The following is an 18933-nucleotide window of genomic DNA, read 5'->3' as shown; positions in this document are numbered from 1 at the left end:
TCAATTATTATCAGAGATGAAGATAGGAAGGGGAAGCTTCGCGAGGCGGAATTGTAACAAACCAAACGTCGGTATCCTACAGTACTGTACTTAGTTGATGACAATGTTGTACTACAGCACTGTACTTAGTTAATGACAATGATGTACTACAGCACTGTACTTAGTTGATGACAATGTTGTACTACAGCACTGTACTTAGTTAATGACAATGATGTACTACAGTACTGTACTTAGTTGATGACAATGTTGTACTACAGTACTGTACTTAGCTGATGACAATGTTGTACTACAGTACTGTACTTAGCTGATGACAATGATGACAATGATGACAATGATGACAATGATGGACTAACTAATTGCAATAACATGTATAGTATCACACGACGATCGTTTCGCCGTTTTGTTCCTTGTACGTTTTGAACTAGATTGTGCACGTCTGACTGTTCAAAATCTGATTTAATTGGTGGACTCGACCGCATAACTTGTGCCCACATTTTTCCATGTTACAATTCTTGATAGCACTACTGATCGTTTGGCACATAGCTAGGTTTATCATTGAGTTACAACCGTTGCCCAAATAAGTAAGTGTTCAATGGTCATGACAGATGCCTCTCATCGCTTTTCAGGAGTGGTACCCTGTGCCTGCCCAGTGCCCGCCACTCTTACATTTATTAATTTCCTATTCAGTAGTACAAGAATTTTAGAGGGAGCTCCATCGTTGCATATCCAAGTATCAATTTCTATTTAAGGCATCAGCTGTTACTGTAACTATTTCTTCTCCACTCCATTGTACATCAACGGCTACACCATAAGTTAATAACTCAGCTCTTCGGCTGACCTCGACACATTGCCACAGCACACCATCAGCAAAAAGGCGACACTTCCGTTGGTACTCAGTTCATTCATACAGCTGTTTTGATCATCAACTCATCAGAGAAGGTTGGTATTGTTGAATGGCTAACAAATAGAGAATATCGTCCTTTTGTACCTATACCAAAAGGGGAAGCATAATTGCGCGCCTTCCGCGCAAATATTATGGCTGAACAAACGAACCAGGTGCAAAATGCTGTGATAAACCAGAATTGTCGCAGTGCTGATGGTCTGCTGTGACAGCATGTCGAGGTCGGCAGGAGAGCGGAGTCATGGTGAGTAGTGGTTGATGTACAGTACACTGTAATCTATACAAGACGGGATTCTGCTTCTCACCCTTAAGGCCTTCTTCTCCACTCTTCTCCACTCTTCTCCACTCACACGCCAATTATTTCAAATTGCAAGTACATTGTTCAACAGCGAGTATTCTGAACGTTGTCTTTCTTAATAAATAAAAACACGTCATTTCTGACGCGACGCGCAATTTCACATCAAACTTGGCATAAAACTCCAAATTTCGACATGAGCTGCAGGTCACCCGCGTTGTTTTCCATCGCGCCAACCAAAATTTTAATAACGCGAGCTGAACTTTCGCGTCACCTGTCAGAAATAAAGTGCATCATAACCCTCTAATTAGTGGAATTGAGTAAGTTGCTCCTCACAACGCTTGGTGGCTTGCTTGTTGGTTCTCTACAGTTGTGGAGTTATCCACTGCCTTGGCATTTACAGTCATTCAAGACCGGTCTTTATTGACATTACCAGTACATGTAGTAACAATGACGAGTGTACAATGTACTTTGTTATGGAACTTCAGTCACGCAGGCATGCACGCCAACTCGACCAACAGGCAGTACGAAAGTAATTAGTTGTTATTCAGGGAAGAACATTTCAGAGAGAGAGAGAGAGAAAACAAGTTGAGAGCAAAACGACAACATAAGAACTACTAATGAACTCATGGCAAAGAGTTCCCAAAAGGCAACTGAGTACAGCCAACTCAGATGCATATGGATTATCGGGCTAGAGCGATACTGAGTGCGGTGGTACAACTTCTACGCACAGCACGCAAGACTCGCAACACGCACTATACCGGAACTAACGATAGCATGATAAGACTGAAAGCGTGCATACAGAAAACAATGCAAAACAAAGGAAACGCATCCATGCATCGTGTGCAGCAGACCACGATGATTGATGAAAGGGCAAACTGTCATACTGGGTGAAACACTACCCATGTAGGCTTACAGCATGATCAATGAATAGTGAAGCAATAGACAGATAGATAGGTTCAGTTATATATACATCACACCTCTCCCCTTGATGACATTAGTCACGGAACCGCTGAGGAGGACGGATTGCAGCCCGGCGACGAAGTCCGTAGGCTTGGTCAAGCTGCGGATCCATGTCGATTTGGATGATAGCAGGGATGTCATCACGATCATCAGCAGAGTCAACATCTGCATCTGCGGCAACGGGGTGAGGGTCGAGCTTGATCAGGTCGACATTCACTACTTTCTCAGCATTGCGACCACGTACAGGTTCACACCGTCGAATCACCACAGTCGAGGGGGACAGAACACGAATGACTTGCCAACCAGGTTCATACATCGGTAGACGCTTCTGGTGACGGTCAGGACGGCGGAGAAGAACGTGATCACCAGTGTGATAGACAGGCACAGTCTCCTCTTGGATGCGATCAGCGTCGGATAACTCGGATTCCACGAGGTCGCGCAGTCGAGCACACCGAGCAGGGTGATCCCGAGACCAGTTGCTGCCGTCATTCACAGTCCGATCTGGATCAGCGATCAACTGGTGGGGTGTCCAACCACAGATGGCTTCCATCGGCGAAATCTTGGTTGCGGAATGAGGTCGGTTACGATAGAAGTACAGCAGTGTGTTCAGATCAGCATTCCAGTCAGACGATTCGGATAGGACCTTCCTCATCAGAGTCAGCAGTGTCCTGTTGAATCGTTCAACACAGCCCTGCGATTGGGGATGGCGTACTGCTCCAGTTTGGATGGTGACTCCAAACATAGCAAACACAGAGCGGACGATAGCGTTGATGAACTCAGTGCCATTGTCGAGACGGACCATATCAGGGGGGCCCCAGCGAGTGCAAATCTGCACGAATGCATCAGCCACGGATTGCGCATCGTGACGGCGTAGCGGAGCCACTTCCACCCATTTCGAGAACATGTCGATGCAGACCAGAACGGAATGGAACTCACCAGATTTACTTGCGCCAAGTTCCAGGGTGTCCAGCTGGATGACACTCCAGGGTCGGTCCGGCAGTACAGTGCGAGTCGGAGGAGGAATCTGACCACGGCGAGGGTTAGCACAGCAGCACTGCGCACAGCAGCTTACGATTTCTTGGCAGCGTTCAGCCATTCTCGGGAAATAGCAGTGTCGGCGGAGAGTGCGATACATGGACTCCCATGCGCCATGCCCAGTGTTGTTGTGCGCCCTGTCCAGTAGCTCATCAGTCAGTGATTCGGGAACCACCGGCACTTCAGCGATGTCACCATCGGGCAATTTCACGCTTCGGCGAAGCAGGCCAGCCTTCACGACCAGCTGAGCAGCAACTCTCCGGTAGCATGCAGCCGACACAGGAAGCCCATTGGATACCTCGTGAATGGCAGCCAGAATCGGTCCATCATTCTGCTGCGCTGCGCGGATAGTGGCAACAGCCATGGGCGGGGCCACGGCGGGGTTAGTGGTATCACCAGCAACAGCACACATCTCAGACTTGGCACGGCAGAGCTTCAACCATGGAGTGGGTACTCTTGTCAGCCGATCAGCCAAGTTGCGTTCAGAGGGCACCCATTCGACCACGACAGACAGGCCGGTGAGGCGGACAAGCTCGTCAATAGCTTGCAAGCGGCGTTGGACGAGCACATCATACAGACCGCTGGTCTTGACACGGCGGATGTCATGCAGCAGGTTATACAGCCAACCATGCACGGTCTTGGAGTCGGTCAGGAGGCGCACACTCGTGAGGCCGTAGGCGGTGGCACGCTGAAGGCCACTCATCACCGAATCAAGTTCGGCGACATTGATGTGTGTACGATCATCCTTCGGACGCAGCCAGCACGCATCCTCGATGACATCTGCACCGCATTGCACCACAATTCCGGTGGCAATGTTGGATGCGTCGCACCATACTGACCATTGTGCGGCAGGTGGAGCGGACCAGGCACCGTGTACCGGATCTTCTCCTTCAACGCGACCAGACAGCTCTTGGCAGAGGCTTACTACTTCTGGTGGTACCTTGGCGTCCCAGCCTCCAGGAGTGAGCGAGTCAGCCAACCTCTTCAGGTAGCTAGTGTATGGCCTGAGCCAGGAGCACACAGGGTTGTGACCAAGCAGGCGACCACACCAGCGGAACACATCGCGCTTCGTTGGGCTCGCTGGGCAGCAGAGGTCGACATCTGTGCGTCGTCGCCACTGCAGGACGTCGTTCGAGCTGTGAAGCTGGAGACCAAGGACGCGGGCTGATCGCAAGCACTCAGCAGGTTTGGTGGGTAGGCCAAACTTCACCATCTCGTCTTCCACCGTGGTGACGAGATCATCAGGCACGAACAAGTCGTCAACATAGCTGTCGACAGTAGGGTAGGGGCCAGTGACGTACTGTACGATCAGGCTCATCAGCTTTGGCGCAATCCCAAGGCCGAAGCCCATGCGCATCATGACGTACGGCTTACCCTTGTAAATGACGGTCTGGAACCTCGCCAGCGACGGATCAAGACGGACCTGCAGGTACGCCTTCCGTATATCCAGGATGTGGAAATTGTCACCAGCCTGTCGCCAGCTGCGCAGCTTCTCACCGCACACAGGGGTGTTGCACCCAGGGTGGTTGCGGATGAGCTGGTTCAGCCCACGGTAGTCCAGTACAGGGCGAACCGGTGTTGAGGCCTTGTGCTCTTGGCACTTCGCAATCAATGGGAGGATGGCGCCCGGTGGTCCGTGAACATCCGCATCGTGTGGTACCAGCCAGCCTTGCTGGATCCAGGCATCTACTTCAGCATTGAACTGCAGCTCCTGATCGGCGGTGAGTTTGGCGCGGGGATATTCGCCAATCCCTGACCCAATCGGTTCAGCAGGTGGCATGTCGTCCCTCCAGTGCCACTTCATGCTCCAGTAGCCGGCGGCTGCATTCCAGTGCACCTCACCATCATCAACACTTAGTGTGACATCGTCACCAGAGTGGTTGACCGTGACGTGGCGGGACAGCTTGGAGGTGCGAGCAGTACTGTCAGCTGGCTTAGGTAGCACATCAGCGGCAGCACTAACAGCAGCAGGCACAGCGGCACAGCCAAATGAGACGGACAACAGACAGCCGTCAGCGTATTGCAGGTGCATACCTCCAGCGCGGGTCACTACATCGTTGCCGACGACCATGTCGGTGTTCAGGACACTCAAGTCTGGGACAACCAGCACAGATACGGCAGGCAGTAGGTCCAAGTGCACAGGTCCGTCGAGTCGACGGAGGTTCAGCAGGACGCTACCCAGTATCTTCAGCGATTCACCGTTGAGGGCGAGCATGTTGTCCGGACACTGTTCCATGTAACGCAAGCCATTGCACTTCTGGAGCGCGGCACGGCTGATGAGAGAGCGCGTGCAACCAGTGTCCACCACAGAACTCAGGCGAGTCCACTCGTCGTGTTTTTTGCGGCAGGCATCGACGTACACTCGGATGAGGGAAGACGATGATGTAGTCAGGGCCAAACAGCAATCGGTTTTTCCTCCTGGCTGGTCAGAAACACCAGCAGACGCAGTGCCCCGTGTTCTCCTGGTCGGGCAGTTTCTCCGGATGTGGCCTAGCTCGTGACAATGATGGCAACGAACTCGGCTGCTCTTCGAGGAAGATGGGCCTGCTGACGAGCTCTGCGTGGAGGGTTCCTGGTTCCCAGCGCGGCAGGTCTTCTTGACATGCCCAGTTTTCCCGCACGTGTAACAATACAAAGACTTCGCTGGTTCGGTGGCAGCAGCGCCAATGGCATGCGATGATGCAGCGCTTTCAACCAGTTGCAAAGCGCGAACCTTCTCTGTCACGTCACTGACGGAGAGGGCCTGTCCAGCACCCTGCAAACGAATGTCTCGCGCGAACGTCGGTGGCAAGCCGCAAATCACCTGCTCCAAAAGGACCGGGTCCTTGTCGTCTGTAATCTTGTGGCCAGCTAAGCTCAAGTGGTGCTTCAGGTCAGCAACGTAGCCGTCCACAGCCTCGTCAGGGCGTAGGCGACGGGACAGGAACTGCTGATAAGAATCAGCAGGTGCAGGCGCGAAGGCCTTTTCAAGTAGCGCTTTCACGGTTGCCTCCTTTTTCCTGTCCGCCTCCGCCATGGACATGAAGACTTTGAACGCCTGGCCATCTAGGACCAGGGGCAGGTGCTGCATCCGTTTTTCCTCCGTGTCCCACTTTTGAATATCCGCCAGTACACGGAACTTCGACCAAAACGTCTCCAGGTCATCTCCTTTTCCGCGGAACGTCCGCAGGAATCCATCGAGTTTCAGCGACATTATTTCCAAATCAAGGCCCACCACCAAACGACAACACAGTCGCACCAGGTATCAGCGGGTTTCGGTACCAGATGTTATGGAACTTCAGTCACGCAGGCATGCACGCCAACTCGACCAACAGGCAGTACGAAAGTAATTAGTTGTTATTCAGGGAAGAACATTTCAGAGAGAGAGAGAGAGAAAACAAGTTGAGAGCAAAACGACAACATAAGAACTACTAATGAACTCATGGCAAAGAGTTCCCAAAAGGCAACTGAGTACAGCCAACTCAGATGCATATGGATTATCGGGCTAGAGCGATACTGAGTGCGGTGGTACAACTTCTACGCACAGCACGCAAGACTCGCAACACGCACTATACCGGAACTAACGATAGCATGATAAGACTGAAAGCGTGCATACAGAAAACAATGCAAAACAAAGGAAACGCATCCATGCATCGTGTGCAGCAGACCACGATGATTGATGAAAGGGCAAACTGTCATACTGGGTGAAACACTACCCATGTAGGCTTACAGCATGATCAATGAATAGTGAAGCAATAGACAGATAGATAGGTTCAGTTATATATACATCACAACTTCGAATTACTGATGATCGTTTTTTGCAGTGAACGTTTTCAAAATGGTACTGAAAAGATGATAAACTAATGTTCTTTTCAGTGCCACTCTATCTCGACAGCCTGGTGTCCTTATAATTATTATTATAAGGACAGCAAGCAATAGAAAGCTAGCCCAAACACGTTGCATGAGATGGAACATTCTGAACTATTACCTACTCGCCGGAGCTTCAATGGGCGCGCTCGATTACACATTATTTCGGTCAATTCTAGAATTAGTTACGGTGGATGCACCGTTCGATTACACAAATTCCGTCTACAATTCCAATTCCGTCAAATCTGAAGAGAGCCTGAGCAGAATTGCTAATTCCAGGATTGACGCACTCGACGTATAACGCCATTCTATTTCTAGGTCCACGTGCGCGCGAGGGTGAACGGGGATCCCACAAGATCCCCTTTTAGTATTTTTACATGTAGTCGTTTGTTTACATGGCCACAATCCGTTCACTCTGTTCATTCGAGAACTATAGTATAAAACCTGGGCCCAAATGTGTAATCGAAAGCGCCCAATGTAAGCATAGAGGAAATGTGAAAAACGAAAAGAAGAAAGGACGAAAGGACGAAAGGACGAAAGGTTTAGAAACTTACAAGAGAAAGTAAGCTGTGTAGTAGATTGCATTAGTAGCTTGGAAATAACACACCCTCTCAACTGAGAGGAGCCTTGTTTTACAGCACAATGTGGTAGAAAGAATACCAATGAGAATGTGAGAAGAACACGAGGGATAAAAAGGAGAGAATACCAATGAGAATGTGAAAAGAACCGAAGTGTCAAGTTAGAAGGATGGTGTAAATACTGTCTGCATGTGAGAGTGGTGTGAAATGCATGCAATCATTGAGTGAGGGTGAAGGTCAAAACTATCACAAGCCGTTCATTTCCCTGACACTGCAATAATATTGAGTTAGAGATGCAGACAACGAGTGACACTACAATAATATTGAGTAAGAGCTGCAGTCAGACAAGGAGTGACACTACAAGCATGCAGTTTAAAATAGACACATGTCAGATGAGGTACTCGCATGAACGATCACAAAGTATATTTCCTTCTCCATGCTATGATTGTCTTGGTGAAACTTCGTATCTAGAACAGTGACTTTGCAGTGGCAATCAGTTCAGCGACTGCAGGCGACGACGCTGATATCTGATCTGCCATCCATCTCTTCGCCTTCTTCTCCATGAGCGAAAATGCAGCTGCCTTGCTACCGCACTTCACGTGTAGATAGGCCAGTGCAACAGCAGTGGCCCATACGTTAGAGGTGAGTTCGGCTGATGATGATGAAGACAGTGTACTGGGTTGTGCAGCCATGACATCACTCTTCGACAGTCCAACCGTGGCCAACAGCTTATCGTCAAGTAGCCAGTAGCCACTAACGTGTTGGAGTGATGCAATCGTTTGCAGTGGATATGCCGATTGGTGATCAGCTGACACAGTGAGATTTGGTGAATCAGGATCTGGGAAGCAACACTCTTCCTGATCCATCCACCCACCACTCTCGGGTGATGATGTATAACTAGCCGTCGGGCGCATCCGAGGTCGATCAAACGTGCATACATGTAGAGCATCATAACAGTACTCCTCACAACTTTCCCCTTGAAAATGACCATAGTCTGATCCTGCATCATGCAGTCCTCCTCCATGAAGTGGCGCAAGAGGTGACCACCTAACTTGCTCTTGCTCCTGAACAGGCATGGCCTTGATGGGGGAGAGTGGTACCCTGACAGTAGTCATCACACCTTCCTTCATCTCCTCACGTTCCTCAATAGCAAGAAATGATGTCTGCAATGATACAACCTCGTACCTTAACGCCAGGGCTAAGATAATGTCCTTCTTGCTCTGCCCGTCTTTCTCTTCCAAGTCTCGAATCACGCGCTTTGCTGCAAGGCTGTGAAGTATGCGGCAATCCGTTCGACTTGTTGTCCATGGCGTCACATCCACGGTGAACGTGACCGCTTTCTTGCTCATCTTGCCTTTCAATGTGACTTGACCTTGGTGTTGACTGTCCTTGGAAAGAAGTGCAAACACAATGTATGGTGTGTTGTTGAAGATTGGTGCAAGATCCTTCTTGGCTGGAGACTGCTCTTTCACCTGAAGTATTCCCCAGTCTATGTCCAGCTCTTCCAGTGTTGGCTCCATGGACTTTGACAGCTGACTGATCACTTTCTCATCGATGGGCTCTCCGTTGCGAATGAAGCAGGCTTCTCCTCGACCAGCACGAGCCACACCACGAACAAGGTCAGTAGCAGCTCCATCGCCGACACCAAATGTGAATACCCGTGTACTCTGAGCATGGTCCTTGACAGTACGAATAATCTCGGCAGTGTTACCCACAGAACCATCCGTTAGTAAGAACAGCTTGCGATGTCGATGTTCATCTTTACTTGCACCCCTCATTTTGGACAATAACCCATGACTGGGCTTGGAGCTTGTTCTTGTCAGGATGTCCCTTAATGGAGTGAGAATTTCCGTACCTCCCATGTTGCTGTCCAGTTTTGAGACGTAGGTGGCTGCGTCTGCTAGACTCTTGGAGTCGTACACGCGACTTTCTTCAAACAGTTTCTCATAGCGACTCCCGAAGCCAACGATATTGAATGCACAGCCTTCGGGCAAACTTCTCAGGAAAAGCTGAAGAGCATCTCGACATTGCCTGATAGGAGTTGATACTCCTCCTCCATACCCCATCGATCCACTGCGATCCACCAAGAAAACAAACTCCAGGTCCTCAGCTTGCTCGGTTATGGAATCCTCAAACTCTGGCATGAATGTCAGCATTAGCGCGGCGCTGCCTTGGTCAACATCAGCCTGACTGGACAAAACTACAGCAGGCTTGTGCAAGTCAGAATGCTCCACTCGGATAATCACGTCACCATCCATGGCCACTTTCTCCACTCCCAACTTGGCAGTGCAGTGATGCACATCCTCAGCATCATTCCTAACATTCAGTGGATGTGTGGACGAGGACACACTCACTATCCTACTTGGCATGTGCATGTCTACATGCAAACTCAAACCATAGTCTACACCACTACGCCGGTATGTTGGCTGACATTCCGTTTGCAAAGTCTCCCAAGCTGATGCTGGCATGTAGCGTTCTTTGATAGTTGTGGGAATACGGAGAACAACTGCATTCTCCTCGATACTGCACAAGCTGCTATAAACGATGCAGATCTCAGCTTCATTGCCAGCCTCCAGGTTTCCCAACTGGACCTTCAACGCACCAGATCCAGCAGCTTCCAAGAGAGCAGCTCCATGACCCTCCGCCAACGCCGCACCATAAGCTTGACGTGCTTCTTTGCGCTCCTCAATCACTCCGCGAACGGTACGCTGGCCAAGATGTGCGGTAAATCCGTTGACAGCAGCCTCATCGTCCACGGGGAAAACATAGATTGCTTGGATGGGATTGGCAGAAGTATTCTTATATCGTTGTTTGATAGTAACTTCGACTAGATTGTTGAGCAGCAAACACTCGCATTGCACACCGATCAGAGGGATATCAGCAGGGATCTTGTCCGGAACAAGGGCATTCAGGAGACCCCAGCACTTCGGAGGACGCATTTCGCTTCAGACGTTATTAGTCAATTGCAAACACGATACATTTAGGTGCTTTCTTCATTGGTGTTGTCTCAAATAACAACCAGATCTGTGCAACCGATTCTTTCACCCAATGAAGAATCATGCACAACACGCAAGTGTGTTTTCCAAGCGACAGGACTGGTGGCCATCGATAGGAGTGCGTAAGTCTTAGTTCGTGTTTCCGTGCAAAACAGGCCGCCGCGCAGCTGTTCACCAGTCGTTTACTTTATTATTGTGTGACCTTTGAGAGCAAAACATTGATTGTGGGCCATGTGGATCCACCTTGCAAGGCTACTCTGTCGTTTGTCATGCATAAATTAACTGATTACTGTTGGCGGCATAGTGCTTTGCAAGTGCCAGGCTGCAGTGCCCGTGCTGATCTGTATCTGTAAGAGGGATCCCGGGAGCAGGACTGGTGCTACAAGTACAAATCTGGTAGGCAACTAGTTACTTGGCGGGGGCAAATGATGAAAACGGAATCGTTAAACTCCCCGATCCCACGCACAATACCTCATCGTTGAACACAGGTAGATCTACACACTGGGCCGATTTTTGAATGGCTGGCTAGATGAGTGTTTTAAAAGCCTGGTTTACACTAGGCCGATTTCTTGAATGGCTGGCTGGAAAACAGAAAGGTCCAGGCTGCCCAGTAGACTGCCCAGTAGAGTGCCCAATACAGAAGGGCAGAGCTACTGTCAACAAGATGAAGAGGATGAACAAAATAACTGTGTTGTTACTCCGGGTTTCACACACTAGGCGGTCCGCAGACAACAGCAATGAGAAAAATAAATATGCATCCTGACCCACAAAGTAAAGGTGTGAATGAGACTTCATGGTTTCATGGTTCATGTAATTGGCCTTGTGAATAAACTAGGATTATCAAGTGAATGACAGCAGTGGTGAAAGATTCCATCATGGCGTGAATTTTCAAGTGACAAGCATTGGAGCTGCTTGTCTGCCACTTGATTAGGTGATTCCTGTTGGTGGTACGAAGTTCCGAAGGTAGTACTTATTCTCTTGGCGCCCTTTGAGACACTGAGTTCTCTCCTCTTGTTGTTGAGAGAAAGGTGCTTGGGTGGTTGTACGATTGCCAATTTGTCCGCAAGGCATACTACTACAGGTGAAATCCTGATAATTCGAACCTCAAAATGCCAGGAAAAACGTCTAATTATCCGGACATTCTAATTATCCAAACATGAACCCACAACAACAATATGTATGTCAAAATGCTCTCATGGTCACGCAGAGTTGCGCTATGGACCTTAGACACAAATTTTACGGACACTGAACTGACCGGCACAGCCTGCTCGTGCAAACTGAACTAACCAGTACAGTGTACAGATGAAAATCGAAATTTGAAATCAAAGAGAACAGAAGGAAAGGTGTAGACAATGTGGTGAAAATAGCATAATGAAAGGATCTGTAATCGCCATTTTATAGCTTCCCAGCCTGCACGCTGGTTAAGATTTTCTTTTGGAGTCATCCAATCTGGCTTCCTCCCTAATTTAGCGGCAAGATATCCTCTGGCTGCAGATGCTTGGAGCCTACTCATACTATCCTGGTCTTGGACCGTCAGAGAGGAAAACCAGACGGGGATAGAGTACTCTAGGGTAGGGCGAACGTATGACTTATACAAGATAGAAATGATCGATGGAGGAAAGAAAAGAGCCCTACGACTAAGCAAGAACACTCTGCTACGAAATTTAGAGATAATGGAACGAATGTGCTCACGGAAATCTAGGGAGGGGGTTAATATGACTCCAAGATGGCGATGAGCCTCAGGTCGACATAGGCTAGCTTCATTCATCTGAACAGTTCGCTCTGCTGCCGTGGTCCTGCCTGAGTGGAATACAATATGGGCGCACTTACTTACGTTAAAAGTTGATCCAGAATGTTCAGCCCAAGAGATACACGCTGCTAGATCAGTCTCAATCTGAGACAAGTGAGCCGTAATTGTGGTAGTCGATGGGGAAATGCACAGAATGTTGGAGTCATCCGCAAAAAGGCTCAATGTGTTGGTAGTCACTGTTTGGATACTGTCGATCAGTATGTTAAATGGGAGTGGGCCTAGATGAGAACCCTGCGGCACTCCTGCCCCCAACGGATGTAGGGATGAAACTTGATCACCAATTTGAACATAAATAGAGCGTCCACAGACAAAGGATCCGAGCCATTTGACTGAAGATGATGAGCAGAATGAGGAGAGAAGATGCAACAGGACAGAATGGCTGGCTTTATCGAATGCCTTTGATAAGTCCAGGTAGAGTCCGTCGCACAAAGCTTTGCTGTCAAAGGCTCTTCTTATTGAGGACGTCATTTGGACTAGTTGGTCAGTGGTAGACCGCTGCCGGCGAAACCCGAACTGGTGCGTACGGAGGAGGGTATTGGCCTCCACAAATGTAGTCAGTTTCTTGCTCACCATGCTTTCGAACACCTTCGCAACTCCGTGGAGCAGGGAAATGGGGTGATAAGAGCCAGGACTGCCTTTGCTTCCTGAACCTTTGTATACTGGGATAACAATAGAGGTTTTTCAATCTGATGGAACCATGCCAGAGGTGATACTGAGGTTAAATATAGCTGTTAGTGAATCAGAAATACTGGGAGCTGTTTCTCGAAGGATTCGATTAGGGAGGGGTCCAGACGTGCGTTTGTACCGGGGAAGGTGTGATAGAGTCCAAAGAACACTAGTGGTACTCAATTGCTGAAATTCGAAGGGCTCGACAACCGTGACTGTGGGTAGCTGTGTGCAGTCCGGGGGCTTAGAAGGAGGTGAAGAATACTGAGAGAATAGGCGAGCTAGCAAGTCAGCCTTCTCTAGATCACTTGTAGCCGTCAAAATTCCATCTGACAGATCAGGAATCGGAGCCCGAGGCTTAGTAAGATTGCATAGTTGTTTGGCTCTCTGCCACCACTTGTATCCGCCACGGTTTTCCTCAAGACTGGCCGACATGTTAGCGTAAAAACGTCGCTTTGCTTTGCGAATTTCGGCAGTGAACGCATTCCTTGCAAGGCGGTAGACTACCCAGTCCGTTGCTCTGCCAGATCGTTTAGCTGTAGTAAAAAGGCGGTCACGGTGTCGACGGAGACGGTGGTGTTTTGCACAGAACCAATGGCGGCTGTTGCGAGGATGGAGGGCTTGTCTCTGCGGTACATACTGCTTTACAACTTCTTCAACTTTGTGAGACCACTTTAACCAAGCCTCTTCGATACTAGTCGATGTTGTGACTGATCTGAGTAGGTTTAGATTGGCAATGGCATGATTAAGTTCATTCCAGTCTACCTTTGAATAATTGTATATCAACGCCGAGGACCTAGGGCTCGCTACGTGCTTCTGTTTGGAGTTATACTCAAAATCTACAATCACAGGGCAGTGGTCGGATACTGGAGGTAGTACCCACTGGTTCCTAGCTGCTGTTGGGTCGGTAGTTGCGACAAGGTCCGGAAGAGAAGAGGTTTGTCCAGCTACTGAGTATCGAGTGGGCTGGCGAACCAGTTGTGTAAGGTTTGTGGAGTTAAACACATTGGAAAGAATTGCTCCAGCAGGGCCATTGGGATCAGATGGTAGCCAGCGGCTGAGCCGCGCATTGAAGTCACCAATTACTATAGCTGTCGCTGCGGGGTCTTGAACTAGCTCGATGCATGCCTGCAGATTGCGGGAAAAGTGGGCAGGATCCTGCCATGGGGGTCTATAGGCTAGTATAGCAACAGAAGAGAATGGTACGACTGCGGCCAGTGAACAGTTCAACACAAATAATTTCTACACTGGGATCGCTAGGCTGCAGGTCTGGCCGGTGGGAATAACGTACAGATGGGTGGATGAGGAAGGCAACGCCTCCCCCGCGACGGGTTGTACCCTGGCTTCGGTCCTTACGGAGAATGTGGTGATGCGGGGATGGTAGAAGAAGGGCATCAGGTACGTGTTGTTGGAGCCAGGTTTCGGTTATACCTAGTACGTGCAAGTGGGCTGTAGCGAATAGATTAGAGACTTCTTCAGCTTTAGAAAGCCAGCTGCATGTATTAAGAGGTGCAATGCGTATTTGGGAATGGGGCTTTATATCGGGGAGGAGAGATGAAAAGTTAAATGCTTGTGCGTTGACAGTAAATGGCGCAGCGAGAGGGTTTAGGACCGTCACTGGTCTGTGTGGGGGCATGCGTGCGGGGTCTGAGGGTAGAAGGGCGCTGCGTCGAGATTGAGACCGAATCATTACATTTGGGTTTTCCTGGGTACTGTCGTATTGCTTGTACTTCCTCTGGGAGGCTTCTTGGCGTTGCCAGGTGTGGCTCGTTGGGTCGCTGGTTTCTGTGCGGACCTGCTTGGCCTGCGGCTAGATGCACTTGGGAGGCTTTCATCCTCGCTGATTCGTTGGTCATTGGGCTTCGAGTCTAGGTCTGCTTCTCCAGGCTTGTTGTTACTTGAATCTAGGTCTACTTCTCTAGATTTGTCATTACCAGTGCATGTGTCCATGGTTTTCTCGGTTCGTGGGCTTTCTGATGTGTCGAGATCCTGCGTCCCTCCGCTTTCCTGGTCCAGGGGAGGTGGAGTATCTTGGCTCGCGGCCTGTTCATTCTGCTCTGTGCTGGAGGTATCGTTTTCCTGCTGTGAGGTTTCTGAGATCCCAGGGTGCTTTCCCTTGTGTTCGGTCGGGTGTATTTCTCCCCGGCCTGGGGTTGATGCGTCTTTTTCCTGTTGTCCGCCTTCAGCACTTTCATTTGTGTTCGCTACGGTATTTCCATGCCGTTCTTGCGTATTGCTCTGACCTTGTGTGACCTGTGAGTACAGTGCTTTCTCTCCTGCATGCGTGTTTGGGGTTGCCTGGGTCTGGCTGCTTTGACCCTCGGCCCCTGCGTACGCCTGGTTGCTATTCTTGCGTGTTGGACAGTACCTTGCCTCGTGGCCAGTCTGTGTACAGAGGTAGCATGTCTGTACTTGGCCAGGGTACCATGTACGTACAGTGACACTACCTACTCTCAGCGTACTCGGTACTCCTTTCTGCAAGCTGATTCGAATCTGCCTGGTTCCTGTTTCGATAGCATAATCTCCATGCTTGACCGTTTTCCTTGTCGGCTGACCGAAAACTTTCCCATGTGCCTCCAAAGAATTGATTAACGCTCCATCGTGTAAATGCAAGGGACAGCCGAACAAGGACACCACAGTGACTTGGCTGCCTCCAACAATAACATGCACATCCTTACCGGCGATCCGGACTCCACTTGCCACGATCCTATCTCTCACAGCTGGGCAGGACAACGTTGCTACACACCAACCTGGCTTTCCGTGTAAGTCCACTAGAACCAACTCCTCCGGCTTCACTCCATTCTTGGATAGCTCGTCAATGAAGAAAACGTGGTCCTTGGGCCACTCTGGATCCTTGGGGAAGAGAACAGATGCTGCTGAGCTAGGAGCTACAAATTTGCTCCCGCCCGCCATCGTACCCAAAAGCAAAGATTTATTTTTTTGGATGTTTACGGAAGAACTAACCGGAGAAAGAAACTCCATGTGCTTGTACTAGTAACCGGAGAATTTTGTGGTGCACCACCCATTGAGTTTTCAATACTGCATGCTTTCCGGCCTTCATTCTTCTTTGCCTAGACGTATTGTGATCGGCGCGTGCTCTTCTGGTATTGTCTACGGCTAGGCCTGGGCGGAAAATGCTACTACATGTAAATCCGTCGGATAATGCTTAAAAGGCAATGCCTGTAAAACGGTATCATGATGCTGCCGTGTGTTCCTCCATAATGCCAGCAATTCATGCAGCAGCAAGCATGTAAAAACGGCTTGGTTTGTACAGCCTTACGCACGTTGTGTAGGTTTCGTAAATTGCACAAGAAATGCTGAGAAAATCGGAGTCATCATGCTAGTTTTTATGTGGCTACTGCTAGTGTTTCTTGCTGGATGCTGGACTTCTCCATATCCGTAAAAAGATGTTGCCTGAACGCTCGCTTTCGACATGCGGCTCTTCTTCGTCTCCAAATCATTATGTTTAAAATTACAATGGAAAAATAAGGATCGAAGGTTTACATGCTATCCGTTATTTGTGTCCAACACTAACAAAATTTAATATAGGCAAGATGCCGGTGAGTCAGAACATGCAACAATTAGCACAACACTGACTGATGTAATACTGACATTCAACGACCTGATGCTTAGCTGCATCACGTCTGGAATGCGCAAACCAACAGCCTTGTGTGTAAGGGGTGTAGTAGGTTGCGTGTATTGAGGCTCCCGTTTTTCCGTAGTTTTTAGGTAGCTTTTGGGGACTAGCCCCAACAGCCTGGGTGGGATGGCTAGCCCAGATCACACTGAGCAGCTGGTGAGCGCCGAACAGGTCCATACACAGCTTCGCTCATTGCCTGGCATCGAACACAATGTTGTAGAAGTGCTGAGAACTCTAGCTCGTCTTGAAAGCCAACTTCAGGACCAGGAGAAACGATATCAACGAAGGATTAGTGAATTGAGCTCCGAACTTTCCCAGCTGAGAGAGGACCTGGCCGACACTCGCCTTTGCCAAAATTTGGACATCGGCAATGTTACGTGTGCGTCTTGTAAATCAAACTCCTCCGCCATTGCAGACCAAGAGAGAGAGCAAGAAACAACCAGCCAGAGGCAGCGCCGAAATCGAAAGAAACGTAGTACAGGCACAGAAAGTCGTTCACAGTCCGCCGTACCCGTAGAGAGTTCACGACCCATTGATCCCGAGATGGACCTGACTAGCAGTGTCAGATCCGACGTTGACAGCTCAAACAACAAGCCGTCCAACTCCCGTACACATGGTACACCCGGACCCAGCTCGGAGTTGACCCCGCCACGTGTGGATCGCTTGCCGAAATTTGAAGAGATGAGTGAGGATTCGGACGCCACATGGCGACTCATCACCTCCACCAAACCCACAGCGAAGAAGAGAGTCCTGTTTGTCGGAAATCTGATGCATGCAATTACTGCAGACCAGCTGAAGGAGTTCATCGCAGCAAGAGCAGCTGAGGCTGACCACAATGTCCAAGTGTTTGACGTAAAAATATTTCAAAAAGAAAAATCCTCCACTGCGCGTATTGTTGCCAGTGCAGCGGACGAATCGTTTCTCAGCAACAAGCGCTTCTGGCCAAGGCCTGTGTACACAAGAGAGTGGAACTTCGATAAGTACACCCAGTCTGATGCCAGTGGAGATCAACAAACAGCGCAGAGCAGCACCACGACCACCAACAGCAGCAGCAGCCGAACGGACGACAGTAAGAGCGGACACGGCGTGGATTGCGATATCCTAGATGACACCTGTGGAGCACCGGCCCGGACTCCAGGCCAGAAATCACGGGGCTATCAGCGTGACTCGCCGCCCGAGACGCAAGCTGCGAAGTTTAGTGTCACTGTTGGCAACGCATTTGCATCTCTAAGTCAGGATGTGGATAATATATCTGTGCAATGACTGGAAGAAGATTAGGCAACGACCCTGCTGCTCATGAACTGAATATGCAAACGCAAACTCCAACAATTCGAATTTTACTACTGAACATTAGGAGCCTGAGGAACAAAGTTGGAGAGCTGGCATGGCTTGCCGACCTTCACAGTCCTGACATCATCTGTGTCAACGAGACCTGGCTAGACGACACCGTGTCTGATGGAGAGATAGCTTTGGATGGCTTCAACATACTGCGCTCAGACAGAAAAGATCAGGCCGGTGGAGGAGTCTGCCTGTACTCCAAGGCATCCCTCCTGGTCAAGCCAAGAATGGACCTCACAGAATCGGCAATTGAGAGCTGCTGGGGAGAAATCCATTGCCAATCTGGAACTTGTTTGATAGGAACCATTTATCGACCTCCATCTGAGCCAGTTCGATACTGGGACTGCCTGGACGACCATCTCCATTCAGCTATAATGCCCGGGAAGAACGTGATTATTTGTGGCGACATCAACATAAACACCAATCCAACAGCACCTCCAGATCCACAGCTTCATTATCTATCTGACCTCGTGGCCAGCTACAGTTTATATCCCGGAGTTCACCAGCCGACTCGGTTCTCAGCAAACTCTGCACCAACCACACTGGATCAATTTTACAATACATTCGACCCTCTAAATATGGCTACTGTTATCCCCATCGCGTTCAGTGACCATGCAGCAGTTCTCAGTGAATTTCAACTCAGCCCAGTAAGAAGTACTGTAACTTCTGGGCTACGGCGACACTACCGAAACATAAATCATGACCAGTTCAAGGCAGATTTGGTCCAACAGGATTTTTGTGAAATTGACGGAAGCCCAACTGTCATGTGGACTGAGTGGGCCAGCCGCTTTCTACAAGTGTTAGACAGACATGCTCCTCTTGCACCAAGCCCTCGACGCAAGAAAAAATCAGTACCATGGATGAA

General features: G+C 49.4%; 2 protein-coding genes across 2 annotated transcripts; both read right to left on the bottom strand.

Annotated features, from left to right (window-relative positions):
- Positions 1–2193: 2193 nt before the first annotated feature.
- On the bottom strand, positions 2194–6387 carry LOC135813378 (uncharacterized). Its single transcript, XM_065326477.1, has one exon. It carries the CDS (start codon positions 6385–6387, stop codon positions 2194–2196), a length of 4194 nt encoding a protein of 1397 aa, XP_065182549.1.
- A 1096-nt stretch (positions 6388–7483) lies between these two features.
- Positions 7484–10757, bottom strand: LOC135814067 (von Willebrand factor A domain-containing protein 5A-like). The gene has a single exon (XM_065327126.1). The coding sequence runs from the start codon at positions 10555–10557 to the stop codon at positions 8086–8088; it is 2472 nt and encodes an 823-aa protein (XP_065183198.1). The 5' UTR covers positions 10558–10757; the 3' UTR covers positions 7484–8085.
- Positions 10758–18933: the final 8176 nt, after the last annotated feature.

This window comes from Sycon ciliatum, chromosome 4 (genome assembly GCF_964019385.1).
Source record: "Sycon ciliatum chromosome 4, ocSycCili1.1, whole genome shotgun sequence".
NCBI classification, from domain to species: Eukaryota; Metazoa; Porifera; class Calcarea; order Leucosolenida; family Sycettidae; genus Sycon; species Sycon ciliatum.
This window is presented reverse-complemented; position numbering and strand designations above follow the sequence as displayed.